Raw genomic sequence first — 19928 nt, 5'->3', positions numbered from 1 at the left:
TATTGCACAGGTTGTAGAGGACTCTAAAGGCAGTGCCTCCACGGTGCCCCCTTAATACTGTTGATTGAGTAAAATTTGGGAGAATGATTACCCTTGGAGGGAAACTGAAAATTGGGAGACTTCCGAAAAAATCAAGGGTATACAAGTATGACGCTGTAAAGCGCCATTCATATAAAAGTCGCTGGCCGCACCAACATAAAATTTTCATATTAAGGTGCGGGCCGCAATTGGCCCGCGGGCCGCGTGTTTGAAACCCCTGTTTAAGATGGAAACTGTATGATGTGCAGTGATGTTTTCAAATGATCGTAAGTTTTGGAACTATACAAAGTATTTCAATGGTTGGAGTCTGCGCTTTTGCATTATATACTAGTTACTATGGTCATCTAAGTCTGTCACGGCAGCTCAGACGAGGCACCAAGCAGTGTGGGTGGGGAGCGTTTCCACAGAGCGTTTCCAGAGCGGCCAGCCTGAAATGCGGGTGTCAGGGACAGATGCGGAAGGAGATATTTACAAGAAATTTCTAAAGCTTAGTGATATATGGTTGGGACTGGACTCTCGCGGCTGTGTTGGATCCACTATGGATTGAACTTTCACAGTATCATGTTAGACCCGCTCGACATCCATTGCTTTCCTCTCCAAGGTTTCTCAAAGTCATCATTGTCACCGACGTCCCACTGGGTGTGAGTTTTACTTGCCCTTATGTGGGCCCTACCGAGGACGTCGTAGTGGTTTGTGTTGTGGTTTGTGCAGCCCTTTGAGACACCAGTGATTTAGGGCTATATAAATAATCATTGATTGATTGATAGTGCAACTGTGCATCATACTGTCAATTAACATAGCCTACTGTCCATCAACAACATCAGAAATACATTCATGCAACACAACATTGTAAATAAACATAAATGAACTGTAATAATATTTCCCCAACTTGATTTTAAATCACTCACAATTTTTCCCTTCAACTACTTCTTTCAATTGCTGCTTTTGTACTGTAAATACGTTTGTCACTAATACTCAAATACAAGCAGATTAGTGTCCACTGGTTGTTCCTATTTGAAAGAGCCAAACACATGCCTCCGCCGGTCTGTAACAGAAATGAACTGCTGGCAGATTTCTCTCAGGTCAGTATTGTCCAGTTTCCCCTGAGGACATGACACTCAGCAAGATTGTTCAGTCTTACTTGTGTCATGGTGGTTGTAAGCCATGTTTTAAGTCTCCTTAAAAATGATAATCTAGTGAGGTTTTATTGTATTTCCACCACAAAGTTTTGTTAATTGGTATTTTCAAACCGTTGCTCACTTCTACACAAATACATGAAACTAAAAAATAATTTAAAAAATAAAACGGAAAGGTGAAATCCGGTGATCTGATTGGCTGTTAACCGTGGTTTAAATACTCTAAAGCCTTATCACAGCGTAGGCTATCACTCCGCCTCAGGCACGTATGACTGGTATGAATGGAAGTTGTTGTCATGTATCCATGACAACGGACTGTTGCAGTCCGTAGTAAAAGACAGATGATGTGTTTACGATGTTAAAAAACGGACTAAAGTAGTTGAATTCACATGTTCAAGGCTAACGTTCACCTCCGGGGAGGGTTAACAATGGTAAAGGGGACTGAGCATTGACTTTCACCTGAAAAAAAGCGGAGGAAAAGACGAGATGGAGTGCTAACTTGGAGCTAACGTCTGGATAGGTGGGACTATTTTTTCCACAGTGAGGCTATTTTATTGGATAATATGTATTTCTGGTTGAATAAAACTACATTAAATTGATTCCTATTTCATATTGCCTTTATTGGTAACAGTTTTATAAAAGCAATATATCACTCCAGTCCATGGTGTATGCTCATGGACTGGAGTGATATATTGTTGAATTATTCAATATTGTTGAGCCTCTATACACCCCTTGAAGTAACTTACAGTTTGACTCCTAAAGAAGTCTCTTATATCCAGTTTTCTTTTCATTGACACCCTTCAAAACCTACAGCACACACGCACGCAAACAGACACAAACACAATGTCAATCACAGCACTGATATTAAAATCCATCTAGCTACAGTGTGCCAGGAACAACAAATGCCGAACATGTTGACAACTTGTCGGCTCGCTAGCAACTAGCATGTAGGCTAGGGCTGGGCATAGCGATACCAAGTATCGATAGTATCGATACTTGGTGAGTATCGGTATCGTATCGATACTGGCATGATGGTATCGATACCTCACCAAATTAAGCGAATCACTCCGATTTAAAAAAAAATGTGAGCGCAGCGCTCCTCAACACTCCACCCTCCTCCCTAGTGATGGGTCGCGAACGAGATTTAAAAACACTTTAAAAATTCATCTTCAACCCAAAATAAAATAAAATAAATACAATTAACATGACGCTTGGTGCGTTCGTGCACACACATCAGTATAATTCGCTCCGAGGTTCACTCGGACACACACACACACACACACGCCTGCGTTTTCAGTGTGACTTAATGTCTTGGTTGTAAACTGTAAAGTATTTTATTGCACTAAAATAACGATAAGAATTTCTCAGTTCTTTTGTTTTGTGTTCATTTTTACAACTGTTTAATAACTAGTGTTTTCTTTTTTACTTAAGTTCTTGTGTGTTGTGAGGCGACTAGCCAAGTTCAGTATTTGTTTTCACCTTATTTGCACTATTTACTTTATTGTAATTGATATTATTACTTTTTTATTTGAATTTATCAGTTCTTTTGTTTTGTGTTCATGTTTACAACTTTGTTCAATAACTAGAGTTTTGTTATTTACCTTTAGTGTTTGTGTGTTTTGAGGCGACAAGCCAGGTTCAGTAGTTGTTTGCACCTTATTTGCATTACTTTATTGCTATTGATATTACTTTTGTAATAAATATTTTATTTTTTGACTTAAATCGTTGTCCTGTGTTGTATTATTATCATAATCAATTAATAAAGGCAAAAGTACAAATTTGTTTTTCAAAGGTATCGATACCCCGCATTCCCCCCCCATCAGATGACGACACTTCCGGTATCGGTATCGGCGATACTGGCTGGGGTCGGATTGGTATCGATACCCAAATTTGCGATATCGCCCACCCCAATGTAGGCTAGCTTTTACAAGCAGGAGTGACAGCGGGGACAGCCAATCACACGTAAGTTAGCATGAAACTGGCAACCAATCAGGGAGCGATATTTAGGTTAGAGGCGGGACTTCTAGCAGAGACCGACATTTAACCCTTTCTGTGCCATAACCATTGACTAAACATTACGGGCAGCGCTTGTATTGATAGTGACTACACAGTAGCGGCTGGATATTGGTAGTGACGTGTCCCTAGCGTCCCAACCCAATTCTATGCCCTTGTCTCAGACACTATTTGACTAGATCTGACTAATCTAAGTATGAGCATGAACTGATGAAGCCTACTTGGATGAGAGACAAGACGTATTCTTAGAGAAACTGAACAGTGCAGTTGCAATCGACTGAATGTCATGAGAATACACTGACCTGGATGAATGAGAACATCCATCGACACTATTTGATTCTCTAATAAGGGTGTCCAGATCCGATATGATCAATTCGAAAAAGCAGTATTGGATACTATCAGACTACATCAAAATCTCTGTTATTAGCCCTTCAATATGGACAATCCATTGCAGACGAGAGCACTTTTACATAGCAGTGATCACAACAACCATAGTCAATGCAATATATGTAGCCTCCTCACAGGGGGACTATCGAGCACGGCTCCAGTATGTCTATACACAGTGCAAAGCCTTGTCTTTAAAAGTTTCTAATCTTTGGATTACAAAACCCGTTTTCATATGTGTTGGGAAATTGTGTTAGATGTAAATATAAACGGAATACAATACTTTGCAAATCCTTTTCAACCCATGTTCAGTGCAATGCACTACAAAGACAAGATATTTGTTGTTCAAACTCATAAACTTTATTTTTTTTTAGCAAATAATAACCAGTAACTTAGAATTTAATGGCTGCAACACGTGCCAAAGTAGTTGGGAAAGGGCATGTTCACCACTGTGTTACATCACCTTTTCTTTTAACAACACTCAATAAACGTTTGGGAACTGAGGAAACTAATTGTTGAAACTTTGAAAGTGGAATTCTTTCCCATTCTTGTTTTATGTAGATCTTCAGTCGTTCAACAGTCCGGGGTCTCCGCTGTCATATTTTATGCTTCATAATGTGCTACACATTTTCGATGGGAGACAGGTCTGGACTGCAGGCGGGTCAGGAAAGTACCCGCACTCTTTTACTACCAATCCGCGCTGTTGTAACACGTGCTGAATGTGGCTTGGCATTGTCTTGCTGAAATAAACAGGGGCGTCCATGATAACGTTGCTTGGATGACAACATATGTTGCTCCAAAACCTGTATGGACCTTTCAGCATTGATGGTGCCTTCACAGATGTGTAAGTTACCCATGCCTTGGGCACTAATACACCCCAATACCATCACAGATGCTGGCTTTTGAACTTTGCGCCTATAACAATCCGAATGGTTATTTTCCTCTTTGTTCTGGAAGACACCACGTCCTCTGTTTCCAAATATAATTTGGAATGTGGACTCGTCAGACCACAGAACACCTTTCCACTTTGCATCAGTCCATCTTAGGTGAGCTCGGGCCCAGCCAAGCCGGCGGCGTTTCAGGGTGTTGTTGATAAATGGGTTTGGCTTTGCATAGTATAGTTTTAACTTGCACTTACAGGTGTAGCGACCAACTGTAGTTAATGACAGTGGTTTTATGAAGTGTTCCTGAGCCCATGTGATGATATCCTTTATACACTGATGATCGGATTTTGATGCAGTACCACCTGAGGGATCAAAGGTCCGTAATATCATCGCTTACATGCAGTTATTTTGTCCAGATTTTCTGAACCTTTTGATGATTTTACGGACCGTAGATGGTAAAATCCCTAAGTTCCTTGCAATAGCTCGTTGAGAAATGTTGTTCTAAAACTGTTCGACAATTTGCTTACAAAGTGGTGACCCTCACCTTATCCTTTCTTGTGAATTACTTAGCATTTCATGGAAGCTGCTTTATACCCAATCATGGCACCCAACTGTTCCCAATTAGCCTGCACACCTGTGGGATGTTCCAAATAAGTGTTTGATGAGCATTCCTCAACTTTATCAGTATTTATTGCCACCGTTCCCAATTTCTTTGTCACGTGTTGCTGGCATCAAATTCTAAAGTTGATTATTTGCAAAAAAAAAAAAAAATGTTTATCAGTTTGAACATCCAATATGTTGTCTTTGTAGCATAGTCAACTGAATATAGGTGGAAAATGATTTGCAAATCATTGTATTCCGTTTATATTTACATCTAATACAATATCCCAACTCATACGGAAATGGAGTTTGTAGATTGCGGCAATTAAACATAATTTCTAGCAAATATCTTTTCAGAACGACAAAAAGCTAAGACTGCGACACCCGGACCCGGGTTAAAGAGAGCAGGGGAAAAGAAGTCATGCTAACCGCTAAGCTAACTTTAACGTAATGAAGCAAAACAACAACAGAATAAGTGCTTAATATACTTTAACAGAATATAGCTGAAACCGCGTTACTGTACAGCCAAGAGTAACCAGCAATGGACAAAGATATGTACTTGTTTAAGAAGTATCTATGTCCAAAACATGGAAATGACACAAACTGTTAACGCAAACATCAGGAGCCAAAGAAAGAGCCTCGTTTTTCATTTAAATAAACGTATATATGGACAACCAAAATGGCACTCTGAGAGGACTTTTAGTTAGTCCTGGGCCGGTATTTGATAAGTCAAATAAGTGAACGATATGTGAAAATGGACTTGATAAATTGCCATGTGCATGCACGTTTGTGGACTTCAAGAGCATGTTCTGTTTTCATTGATTAGTAGGCACGCGTGTTTGTGCTATAGTCAGTGGAATAAAAGGAAGAGGGTGAAGCACCTTGTCCTTCATTAACTTTCTTGTCCTTGAGCGTAAGGGGGGGGGGTCACTAGCATCCCAAAAAGTTAGCCCGTGAAAGAAGGTTGGCAAACCCAAATGCCACCACAACAATGTGGTAATATTTTAGTATTAAGAGTAATGGAACAAGATAAGCTTATTAACACTGAGGAGCCAGTTTGCCGAATTTGATCAAAAATGCTGCCAACAAAAAAAAAAAAAAAAAAAATGACAGAAATGAATGCCCATTTAAAACAACCACACAACTCAGTATTTCTAACTGGTAAAAGATGTGCACATGAAGATGTAAAGCATTTGTCTGGACAGTCCACAGACTCACTGAGGTGTTTGATGAATAAGGGCTATATAAGTAAACTTTGAATAAGGGCAGTGCAAACGATACAGCGCCAAATGTGTGGTTCACTACATCGCCAGACATGCTGCTCTTTAATGCTGTTCAAAAGCTACTATTTCATAAAACGCTGCAAACATTTGACAGATATGTTTCATGTTGTAATGTCTTGTTGGTGTTTCTTTGCACGGAATCCTGCCAGACTAAAGTTGTTTTTGCATTGGACTGTTAATACATCTGCTTATACTGTAGTGTTTCTATTGTTGCTCTGCACGTTTGTTTAAAATGGTCCTTACTTGATTGTTAGTGAAGTAATGTCCCACTCTACCTCTGCCCACATGTTCAATATTGAAGTGCAGCTTTGTTTGTCAATACTTTATTTAGCCGTTTTAGTTATAGTTTTGGTTGTGTGCTCTATAATTAAGGGTGCCTCACTCTTCTTTAGCTTATTTTATTGCTTTTGGTCGTGATTTTTATTTAAGTGCTAAATTTAGCTAAGAGAGTATATTTTCTTTTTAGTATTTGTTTTATTTAACTTGGAGATTTTAATGTTCACATTCCAATTACAATGTTAAAATGTACAAAAAATACATTTATATTGCATTTGAAAGAGTACACTTGCATTATTATTATCATGTATTATCATTACATCATTGGTTCATTTGGTCTCAAAATACTATTGACAATATTATCATTTATCGGCAATAATTTGTAGGACAAAATTTGATATCTGCCTAGAAGTAGCTAGCTCTTGTAACATGTCGCAATATGGATTTTAGGCAATAAGCCCATCCCTATGACCAACTCTTGGCGTTAGTAAGGAATATTGAGTTTAAATATTTTATTCAATTGTAGAATATTGTTTTTCTTAAGGTTAACTTAAAATGTATGTAACCTATTGATTAATAATAAATTTAAGTGTTCTCATACCTACTTTTGCTGATTGTAGTTTTTTTTTTCAATTGTGTCATTTTATCATGCCTTCTTTTAACATTCCACACCAGAAAATAAATCGTAAAACTATATATGATTCATTGGCCAATACTCAAAGCTAAAACAACGGTATTGCATCGGAATTTAAAAAGCTGTATCGGGACACCCATTACTTTTTATAAACATATTCTACACAGTGTCAAAGCTAAATTAATGTGCTTCTTCTTGGAACACCGCTAAGTTGCCTTGGCCTTGGTCAAGGGTTTTTGACCACTGTTATACTGGAAGAAAACATCATTCACATCCGTAACACGTTTAAAGTCTGTGGGCAATAGAATTCTTGCTTCTTGCTGTCTGGTAGATAATCAAATACCTATTTCACTATCAAAAAATAACTTCTAATGACACACACACACAATGTGACAATGATAGCAGAAGTTGAAATCAGGATAATCAACCAGCCGAAATTAGTTAGTCAATATGCGCTGAAATTAACATTCGGAGAGAGAATGTCTTTTCTAACCCAGCAAACAGCAAGTCTTAATCGTCAAATGATTTGCTTGCGCCTTGTTAATGACATGACATACACTGACTTCTTCTTATTGTACATTTGTTGTGCAGTTGACTGTCAACTTCCGATTGCACACTTACCATTAGACTCTCAGACCAAACTTGGAATAAATGTAAAAGTGATAATGGTAAAATTACCATCTGAAATGCTACTGCACCTTATCAAACTGCATACATTTTCTCCCTTGGAAGTAAATGTGTGTAAAGTGTGAAACATTGTGTGCGTGCCTGTGTGCACCTGTATCTGCTCCGAGGTCCACTGGTCCAGATTGACAGATTTGACTCTAGAGATGTGGACACCCAGGTTGCGGTGGATGCCAGCACAGCGTATACACATGAACACCCCGAGGTTCCATGAGGCCCATCGAGGACCTGGTGGAGAAAGAAATATATTCTTGTCTTGAAGTTGCACTTTGTAAATAAGGTGAAATAACTCTAAACATAATACAAACAAAATCATGTCAACCAATTGAGAAACAGTAGATTTGTTCTGACACATTTTCCCACAAACGTCCACGTGTATTGCAAAACAATGTATACAGACATTCTCAACAAAAAGTATCTCAACCCAAAGTCCTTGGGAAAAAGATCTTCAGACATTATATCTTGTATTTTACATTTTGGCATACCAGTATAAGCTGTCTCTCGTCTAATTGTTATGCTTTAGGTTGCGAGCAAAAACTTAGGTTACAAGACTCCTCATCGCTAGTTGGTGCAACGAATGCCACAATGAATCCCGTAAATTTAAAAAAAAAAAATCCAGTGTCTCTTTCGAAAGCTCACTAGCCAATAGAGAGCAAGACATAACTTTTGGAACAAAGGAAGCGAGTGTGAAGGACAGTGCTAAGAAGAAGTATCAGATAAGAATGTCCCAGCTTCACAACATTGCAGATTTTAGTTTTTTTAAAAGCATATTTTACATGTTTTGGGCCTAAAATAGGTATTGAATTATTTGCTTTTATTTATGGTATGTATCACAGTGCAGTGTCTGTCCTATTTTTATTAGTATTATGCCGTGGTGATCCACAAATACTCTCCAATCATGACTTTTGTTAAGGTGTACTATTATGCAAAAAAAAACCTTATCCTGGTGCTAGTCTATTTGATGATGGACATCATCTTCAACCCCTGCCTTATCAATGGCACATGATTTTGAGAAAAAAAACCTTACCGGTATTTACATATTTTTTTCTCCAAAATTGTGATTGTGAATCGATTTGCAATTTTTATATTTTATACATAAAGGCATGAATACAAAAAACTGAGAAAATAACAACTGAAGAAAGACATGTTACTTTTAGACTGTCAATCAACATAGTCTTATCTCAAGGTGCCACACATTAGAGCAATATGCAATAAAATACTTTTCAAAAAATTGGCTTTATGCAGACAGTCAGAGCTTTTGTCTGTATCCTGCTCTTAAACTGAAGAAATAATCGACAAAAAATGTATAGTGTTTATTAGTTAATGTAATTATAATACTGTATATAATAATAATGCAAGTAACGATTTCAAAGGATACACACTTATTTTTCATTACTGTAGAGTTAATTACCATTGTACTGTGATTGCAAAGTAAATATCTTTGGTACCTTGAATACACAAACAAACATAAAAATTAAACGGACTCTCATTACTGTAAGCAAAAATTGTACTTAAATAAATATTGAATATATTTAAGTGCCTTTTTTTTCCCAGTTGGAAAAATATATTTGATGTTCTCTCGCTCCCTCGTCCGTGTTGATGGGCACATATTGCCCATTAAATTTGAAGCTGAAATATTCCCACAATAGGACATTTGGCTTTGTTATCATATTATTTTCCTCCTAATTCTTGTTACTTCGCTGAACTTCTCAAGGGTGAGTCACGAGGCTCTCTGTTTGTGCTTCCTCTCTGCGCGGTCTCGCTGAGACGCTCTCTGCCTACAAAGATTGTGAATGACTGAAAAGAGGCTCACTGCGTTCAGTTAATTCTACTGTTGAATAAACACACTCAAGAGCTGAGAGGGATGCAAAGAGAGAGAAATATTCTTCCCCGTTTGAAGCGAGAGACAACGCGAGGTTCTTTTTGATTAGCAATCTTGTCTCTCACCAAACGACTGCAATGGGGACATTCTGGGTGTTATTTCATGTTTTAACGGCTGTAATAATGATAAAAAAAAAACATGTTCAGAAGGTCGTAAACTGTTTTTTTAATGTACTAACTATGAAAATATATTTGATTTATCAATAATAATCTTACTTAGCTGAAATGTGTTTATTACGATCCTGTTCTAGACGGTTAGTAATAGGTTTTAATTTTTAATTACCAAAACAACTTCATATATTAATGCTTTTCAGGCAACACAGCTCACTTCCTGGAAACGGAGACGCAGCAGCACTCGTGCGCTTAGGCTTTAGAAAACATGGTAACCTTTTTTCTGAGATTTATTCATTCGCTCTTCTTCTGTGGAATCTCAGCATGCATTTTAGAGCGCACTACTGTTACTAAATGGCGACAAGTGTGGACAACATTGGAGACAGACGCATTTGTCACAAACTAAAATGATACAGCAGTGGAGAAAAATATTTGATGTTTCTTTCATTTAAAAAGTGCAACACAGCGTCTTTCACTGTGACTGAGAGTTAACATGCAGCAGGCGATGTGTTGTGAACGTTACCACAATTTGTTTATAAAGTCTGGCTGTTTGTTTATTGAAAAGGTCACTAGTCCTTTTTTCTTTACTTTGTCAGTGTTCCAATAACATCAATACTAGTTCAGATATTTTGTCATCTTACCAAATTGAACACAGTTATCGTGAGGCACAAGGATTGTGGATTAAATGTGTGAGGTATCACTCCTGTTTGTTTTTGTTGGCCAAACTGTTGCACTGAACCACAAGGTGTTAGAGAAGAACAAGAATGTTTGACTTTATCTTCATTAGCCAAACTGCCTGGTGTTTTATGTTGATATCAAAAAGTAAACGCCATGTTTCTTTTTACATTAATAGTGGGTTTGCTTTCATTTCACAAAGTTATTATTTTAAAAAGACATTCATATAACATAGCATTTTGTTTATGTTTTATGGTGTATAGTTAATTGTGATACGAAATATTTCTGCTCAAACTCTTAATAGATCTTTACCGATACTGCATGCACATCCAATTAGTACATGTCAATGTAAACAAAATGTACAAACATAAAAGGAAAAAAAAACTTCTATCAAAATGTAAAAATAGAGATACAGGCATCATGTAATGAGAAAAAGCTGATACTATGATACTGTTATCTAACAAAAAGACAAATATGAGTCTTTAAAATACATAGATAACGTTTATCTATCCTCTTTTATTAGACATTAACAATTACATGAAGGTGTCACGTTCACACCCCAACACTGTTTTACTTATCATAATGAATAATAGTGATTTCAATACTGGTCAAAATAATTGTGATTTTTATTTTGGCCATAGTCGTGCCGCCCTAAGTGTAAGACTAAATCTATTATATGAACACTATTTGTATCTATGTGGACAAAAAGTGCAGTTATGTCAAGTGGCATCTTGCAAAATTCTTATATTTGTTTTTATTGATTTATTTTTTATGTCAATAAAGTGCTATATTGCAGAGTTTTTTATTTATGTATCCATATTTATCAGTTTTATTATTTAGTGTTTGCCATATTATTTGCTTTTTTATGTTTGTGTTGATTTCATATGCACATTATATTTCTATTTGAGGTCCTTGAAACAGTGCTCAAATCTGCAATAATGTTTCTTCTACAAAATAAAAAAAAAATTAATGTGTTGTTTTTGTGGGTTTATTGTTTTTTAAAATAAGACTTGGTTAAAACATTTCAGTATAAGTATTGTTTTTATATTTTTAAGATATTTTAGAATACCGCAATGAAAATGACAATTTTGGTCACAAAAACCATTGATAAGAAAATTTCAGACCGTGACATCCTTAAGATCAAGTATTTTTTCACAAAAATCGGCCAATACTGATCCGTGGCTGATCAATTGGCGAATCTCTCATTATTATGCTGTAAGAGTTACGTTTTTTTGTAGTATAGTGTGGGTTACTCACATACAGTAACAACCCATCAAATAAAAAAATCAGGTTGACATATCAAAAAGTCTAGACAAACAGTTGTATACAGATAGATAGATAGATAGATAGATAGATAGATAGATAGATAGATAGATAGATAGATAGATAGATAGAAAGATAGATAGATAGATGGATAGATGGATAGATGGATAGATAGAACTTTATGATGAAAAATGAAAAAAATTCAAATGACGGTGTAATACTTGCACTATTTGAAAAATGAAAGGACGCAGAACAGTTCCAAAACCCAAAGGCATAATAATGGCCAGAGAAGAACCAAACATTCCCGCTTTCTCTTGCATATGATTTGCCATCAGGGTAAATAATGGATACAAGTCAGTGGTCTCTGGGTGCTGCAAAGCGAACACATGGTTACATAACTGTCTTTGTATGGAAACAGAAACAATGTTGTGAGAGTGGTGCACAGCTCAAGCAAGTGGAAGAAGCAGGCTGAAACTTCATGGAGTTCCAGGCTGGATTTTATTGCTGTTGACATACAGTATGAGGGAGGGAGAGAGGGGGGAAATTCAACTACATTATGAAGCGGGCCACAGTTTGAAGAGCCCAAGGGCTCAGAGGCCAGACATCGAAATTAGGATACTTTGTCAGAAAGTACCTCCAAAAGGTTGTATTTCTTTGAAACTGTGTTTACTGTACTGTTAATAATTTCAATATTCTGCTCTCGCTATTTGTTTCCAGCGTGTGCAGCTAGTTAAGAAAAAGAAGCTCCAGTTTTTGTTGGATTGATGCACCTTCTTTTGAATGATTTTCCTTCCTTTGTTTTATGTCTTTACACTTCTTTTATTTAGGTTTGTAAACATAAACAAAAAATAAACAAAAAGTATGACATCCATTGTGTATTTTACATATAGAAAGTCCATTGTTTATTTTACATGAATAAAATAGAAGGATTTGTGTTAATATATTCACACAATAAACTACAATTGTTTACACATTTAGAAATTACACAAAATTCACGCACCAAACATAGTATGTGACTTATCACTATTAGCACCGTCGCTCTCTACTGGTCAAATTCAGCACCACATGTATCAAACAGGGATTGATCATTACTCTCAGACAAAAAACAACACTATCACGAATACAAAAGACATCACAAAGTCAGCTATATCCATACAAAAACTAAATATATTTTTGCACAAATTATATCTACTTATAAATGTTTGACCAAGTTTTGCGATGAATTTACACGCTGGGATTTCTACCATTGTTGCTAGATCAATGTGTCCGTCACTTAAAGGTCTGCTAGAAAACAATGACTCCAGCGCTTGCTTGTGGTAGAACATTCATACTTTGTTGTTCAGTCCATATTAAATGTCAGATTTTTGCAATTTATTTAGATTTTTTTTCAGGGTTGAATGAGTTGTCTTCTTCTACTCACCCATTGCTGCTTCTCTGTGACACATATGCCTCGTTGTTGCCCTCTGCGCGGTGGAGGTAGTACTACATACATGATCAACCCTTTAATGGTTTCATCAAGTCTATTTGGACGATGTTTAACGGGCCCAATAAAAAGCTTTGGCGGGCCGGATGTGGCCCGTCGGCCGCAAGTTGGATAAGTATGCACTTGATGGTGCCGCAAAAGCCGTAATGTTTGAATATTTCAAATCTAGTGCCAAAGTTTTGAAAATTTCGACTTTGTTGTTAAAACATCAATAAGGAGTTTAACAACTTCTGAAAAGCCATTATTGCTTCAAATGTGTTTCTTATGACGGTAGACTACTTACTGTTAATGACTTGTGCAAAGATGGAATGAGGTACCAGATCCAAATAAGGGATTATTGTTACGGTCGTTCAAACATTTACTTCAGACATGCATTGCAGAATGAAATTATGTTTGACTATTGAAAATGAGAGTATAACTTCTTTCCTCTTATTAATTTAACTGGAAGTCTTGGTAGCATTTTATTCAAATAAGATGTGATTGGCCATTAATTGTTGTTTACTTGCTTGTTTGTATGCATTACTCATTTATATCAAAAAATAAAATTACCAGAAATAACAAGAATATAAGAAACTTCACCTGCAGTGTCCTATATACAGTATTTATTTCACAGTCACACTGGTTGTTTAGGTTTCTTTGCTGAAAGGTTACTGAATCAATTTCAACTCACTCAATCATTTACCATGAATTGATTAACGTGGACAGTTGAAAAACTTATTCGGGTGTTACCGTTTAGTGGTCGATTGTACAGAATATGTACTGTACTGTGCAATCTACTAATAGAAGTTTCAAACAATCAATCAATTTTGGATCATGTCCATCCATTCATCCATCCATTTTTACCGCTTATTCCCTTTGGGGTCACGGGGGACGCTGGTGCCTATCTCAGCTACAATCAAGGGACAGGCGGGGTACACCCTGGACAAGTCGCCACCTCATGGATCATGTTATTCGGAAACAAATATCGTACCCAAATCTTATCGGCAAAAACAAATTGAACATCCAGGTTCTGTAAAAGCTTCTTATCTCAGGCCAAAATACTCTTGAACACATCACAATCCCCCAAAAACGGATTATCCATGCATCCATCCATTTACTACCGCTTGTCCCTTTTGGGCTCGCGGGGGGCGCTGGTGCCTATCTCTGCTACAATGGGGCGGAAGGCGGCGTACACCCTGGACAAGTCTCCACCTCATCGCAGGGCCAACACAGATAGACAGACAACATTAACACTCACATTTACACATTAGGGCTGATTTTTAGTGTTGCCAATCAACTTATCCCCAGGTGCATGTCTTTGGAGGTGGGAGGAAGCTGGAGTACCCAGAGGGAACCCACTCAGTCACGGAGGAGAACATGCAAACTCCACACAGAAAGATCCCGAGCCCGGGATTGAACCCAGGACTACTCAGGACCTTCGTATTGTGAGGCAGATGCACTAACCCCTCTACCACCGTGCTGCAAAAAAAACGGATTAACTCGCTGGAATAAAAGGCAATATAACATACATCCATAAATGTGAATGCAAAGGTAAAATTGCAATGTATTTATCTGTACAGTAATCTATTTACAGTATTTATATCTTTACCTTATTGCTTGTTTATCCTGCACTACAACGGGCTAATGCAACGCAATATTGTTTTTATCTGTACTGTAAAGTTCAAATTTGAATGACAAAAAAAGGAAGTCTTATTCTAAGTGTAAAGTCCAGAATTGAATCGAATAGTTGTTAAAGCAATTCATAACAGCATGCAAGTGAAACACTTCAGTCTTGAATACTATAGGTACAAACATACACATACTGTACATATACATTCACTGTACAAACATACACAAACTGTACATATACATTCACTGTACAAACATACACAAACTGCACATATACATTCACTGTACAAACATACACAAACTGTACATATACATTTACTGTACCAACATTCATATACAAGTACATATACATACATACACTCATGCACATAATTACGTTTCATCAAACATATATCAACGTTGTTGCCCTAGGGGAAACTGGGTAACACATGGCACACTGACAAAGCTTAACCTATTGTTACTATAACAATCTACAAGATTAATATAGGTTGCCTCTCTCTCTTCCCCTCCATCTTTCGGTACTCTTTTTTTTTTCTATCTTTCTAGTTATCATTTTGTATACGTATTGTTGCATTTGAACAACTGTATTCTTGATAATAGAGGTAAACTATTGGTATTGTTCATAATCAATAGCGTTTTTTTCTATTGGTATTTGTATTGCTCCAGTTATAGTGTAATAATGCTCCTTGTCATTTCTATATTATTATTTATTTCACTAACTGCTTCTTTGCTATCACTTTTACGATCACATTTGTACATATCGTATGTGCTGGTGTTGTTCTATTGTTGTTTTTGTTGTTATTGTTGTGTTTGCTGTTGTTGTTTTTGTCTCTCTGTCTAATCCCCCTCTTATCCCCACAATTTCCCCCTCTGTCTTCCTTTTTTTCTCTTTCTATCCCTTCCTGCTGCACCAAATGAAAATATAAATACATTTAATAAAGTCAAATTCAAAAAGGGCAACAAGAGAAGTATCCTACACTTCTCTTTTGTAAAGTAAATCTGAACAGCCAATATGGGCATCTACATCAACTATATGATTTGCCTGAGAAGCTGGACAGGACAAAAAAAATAAAAAAAATCTATAGCAAAGCAACATAGAAACAGTAATATAAAGAGTAGTAAAAACAGTAAGGTTGGGATCATTACATATTGTTGCAGATACAGTATGAAGGCCAATATTACACTGTGAGATTTATTCAACTTATTGCACTATGTAGAGTGTTTTACTTCAGTGATTTAGTGGAGTTCAGCAAAGATGTGGAAGTTGGGTAAAAAACTGTCACATAACCTTACAGGTTTACAGGCAGGCGGCAATATCTTTTGCCAGAGGGCAGGAGGGAAAACTGTCCATCTCAAGGGTGAGTGGGGTCTGAGTTGACTACCTCGATTTATGTGGCAGTATGACCCAAAAAATCCTTTCAGCGGTCCTTACAAGTGTGGCCACAGTTACCTCGTAATAGTAGTCTGTTTACTCCTTTTAAAGGTCACTTATTTACTTTACTGACAACTTTAGTTTAGAGTAACTAAGTTAAATTAACTATCTTTAGCTAAAAATTCTTGTGGTAGGTAAAAAGGGTGTAAAATAACTGCATCAATGTCTAGTGAAAAATGTGAAAAGGACCTGGTAGAGTCCGTGCACCAAACGTTATTTGTGGTGATGCACACTGCAGCGTTGCCAAAATTCAGAAAAAGACAAGAGTGAGACTTTAGTGTCATAACTCATTCGAAAAATGTTGGGACTTTTTTTTAACATTGATTTGGTTGTTTTAACATGTATTTATACTTTTAGACTTATGTCCCTACCTCCAGTGTCTTTCACTAACTTATTGTAGATTAATTCCCTATCTCTTATTATATTTCCTACACTGCATTAATTGTAGGTAGGGGGAATAATTGATTTTTACATGCATTGCAATTCCGACAAGGGCTATTTTAAATTGATTAGTAAACGTCAATTATCGATTATTTATTCATGGTAAATAAAGTAATGCAGTCAATTAAAAATTTTGTGCAGGGAGCCAGCTCCATTATTTTAGGACACTTATCTTCCAGTTTTGCACACATTTCCATTCATTTAAAAATGTAATGGGAAATAATGCAACTGTTCCTTATTACAAAATCCACAGCTTTTATTTGCAAATGAATGCTTATTTCGTGAAATTAAAAAAAAATGTAAAACTGTATCAGTATACATAAATTAAAGATGCATCAATAATTGATTTTTAATCGAATCCTAGCTCCTGAATTGTAATCAAATCGTCAGGTGCCCAAAGATTCCCACCTCTAGTATTAATACATGTTCTAGAGCAGGGGTCGGGAACCTTTTTGGCTGAGAGAGCCATGAAAGCCAAATATTTCAAAATGTATTTCCGTGAGAGCCATGTAATATCTTTTAACACTGAATACAACTAAGTGCGTGCATTTTTAAGACCAACATTTTTCAAGTATAATGTGTCTGTTATTTTTTTTAATAACATTGTTATTCTAAAGCTAACCAATATTAAATATAATACTTCTTACTATTAATGTGACTTCTTGAAAAGGTGCGATAGAAAATGGATGGTTGGATTAAAATATGTGAGAATGTTTAATAATTTGAACATTATTTTTCACACTGTGACTACCAGCAGAATTATTCATTACTTATCGTGTTAAGCAATGTCAGCGAAGATTTATCTGAGAGCCAGATGCAGTCATCAAAAGAGCCACATCTGGCTCTAGAGCCATTGGTTCCCAACCGCTGCTCTAGAGTAAACATGTACACCCATCCATCCATTTTTTTCTACCGCTTGTCCCGTTGGGAGTTGCGGGGGGTGCTGGAGCCTATCTCAGTTGCATTCGGGCGGAAGGCAGGGTACACCCTGGACAAGTCGCCACCTCATCACAGGACCAACACAGATAGAGAAGGTGAGAAAACGAGAATGGGGGCTACCGTGGTTAAAAAAAAAGTAGCGTGTGCTTAGTATTACCTGGCCGACGAGGGAAGGCTTTGGAAAACAGCGAATGCATTTGGACTGGGAAAGCAGACTGTATCAGTTATTGTCCACGATGTATGTTGCAGACTCACCATCTTGGTCCAGAGTATATAAAGTCACCAAAAGCGAATGGACAATGAAGGAGAAGGCAAAAGAGTGAGGAGCGTACTCACTAGATAACTAGATCCCTAGATTGTTGTAAAATGTTCTTTATCACATGTTTACTTTCACATGTCCATTAAATATTTGATTAATTTATGATGGCTCGGGTGTGATTCACTAAAACAGGGCCCCACAGCACACTGGATTCCAGCTAATTGAAATACCACAACACTGGATTTTGTTCATCCATCCATCCATTTACTACCGCTTGTCCCTTATGGGGTCGCGGGGGGTACTGAAGCCTATCTCAGCTGCATTCGGGTGGATTGCGGGTTACACCCTGGACAAGTCGCCACCTCATCACAGGGCCAACACAGATAGACAGACAACATTCACACTCACATTCACACACTAGGGCCAATTTAGTGTTGCCAATCAACCTATCCCCAGGTGCATGTCTTTGGTGGTGAGAGGAAGCCGGAGTAACCGCAGGTAACCCACGCAGTCACGGGGAGAACATGCAAACTCCACACAGAAAGATCCCGAGCCCAGGACTGAACCCAGGACCTTCGTATTGTGAGGCACACGCACGAAGCCCCGTACCACCGTGCTGCCAGATATTGTTCAGATAAGCACATAAAGCAACACTGCAAACAAATGTAAAAGGCACACAAAGCACAGCAGAGTATTTACAATGTAGTAAAGTGTAGCCTTTCACACAGAGGAGAAGTGCACAGCAAATTGTTTACAAACTAGGTCATAGGTGACTATGACGTGCAAATTTTCGGCGCATGGGTACGAGGACGGGTTGCGCCGGCGGACGTAGGGGGTTTAAACAATGGCATTGTGTGTGGACAGGGATAAGGTTAGGTGGTATATATGCTGTATAATCTGCTCTTCTGAGGCTTACTGTAAAAGCAGCCTCCGAAGAGCAGTAGAGAGCCCAAACTCCCCCTACAGACCAAATTATGGAAATTAGGTCTGGTTGGTCAAAAGCTGCTAATCGGCTTTGATTCCTAGGCTTGTGAAATGCCCAGACCCCTTCTTTGGAACTATGTTCAGGATATTATAGCACAATCCTTCCAATACAAACATCATTAAGACATATAGTAATGGGTAAACTATTTGAATAGGCAAATAGCTGAAGACCCTCATACGACTAAAAATATTTCAATATTCAAAAAATGAAAGAACATTTTGTAGATTGAGGGAACAAAACATTTCTAGAGTAGGGCCTGACGGTGGGCTTGCTAATAGAAGTAAGAGCATCAGTGTGTTAATTCAGGATCACTAATACGCTTGACAGAATAAAGGGGCATTAAAGCTGGGATGACTGCGTGTTAAGCCTAAATCAACTAGCTGAGCCCTGTAAGCAGGACTCTATCTGTTTAATATCTATCTATATAGATTGGGCTTCACTTTAGTCTGCTCTCTTAAAAAAAGAGGATACTTGTACAAGGGGATTTTGTCCCTTAAGTGTGTGACAATCCAAACAAAATTCAGCAACCAATTAACCTTGCAATTTGCATTGAGGCCAATGCGTTTGCATAACGTCAAAGTCACAGTGTGGTCATGCAGGAAATTGCTCTTTGCTTTGGTGCACAGCTTTGGGATTTACTGTAAATTTGACACCAGAAAATCTAATTTGGTTTAAGAAAATTTCTATCAAGTACAATCAGATACAGCTCAGCTCACTCTGATCATATAAGATAAAAATAATGAATGATATGCTAAACATAAAGAGCACATTTGCACTTGTGTTGTGAGGTTTTCCCCATCAAGCTGAGGAGCCTGTCCTCATGAGACGCCGGTTGACTGTGCATCCATTTCTCTCTCTAGCCATCCATTTTTTTCCACTCAACAGAGTTGTGGGGGTAGCAGTCTCCGAATGGAAGCA

General features: G+C 37.5%; 1 protein-coding gene across 2 annotated transcripts in view; it reads right to left on the bottom strand.

The window, feature by feature from the left end:
• Positions 1–19928, bottom strand: part of smap1 (small ArfGAP 1) — a 281586-nt gene that overhangs the window by 202686 nt on the left and 58972 nt on the right. For both annotated transcript variants that reach the window (XM_061910969.1, XM_061910968.1), the window contains exon 2: positions 8028–8161. In XM_061910969.1, coding sequence (XP_061766953.1) covers positions 8028–8161 — 134 coding nt within the window. The remainder of the gene's footprint in view (positions 1–8027; positions 8162–19928) is intronic.

The sequence above is a fragment of the Nerophis ophidion genome, linkage group LG09 (genome assembly GCF_033978795.1).
Source record: "Nerophis ophidion isolate RoL-2023_Sa linkage group LG09, RoL_Noph_v1.0, whole genome shotgun sequence".
In the NCBI taxonomy this organism is placed as follows: Eukaryota; Metazoa; Chordata; class Actinopteri; order Syngnathiformes; family Syngnathidae; genus Nerophis; species Nerophis ophidion.
Note: the sequence above shows the minus strand (reverse complement) of the source record. Positions and strands in the feature narration are given on the sequence as shown.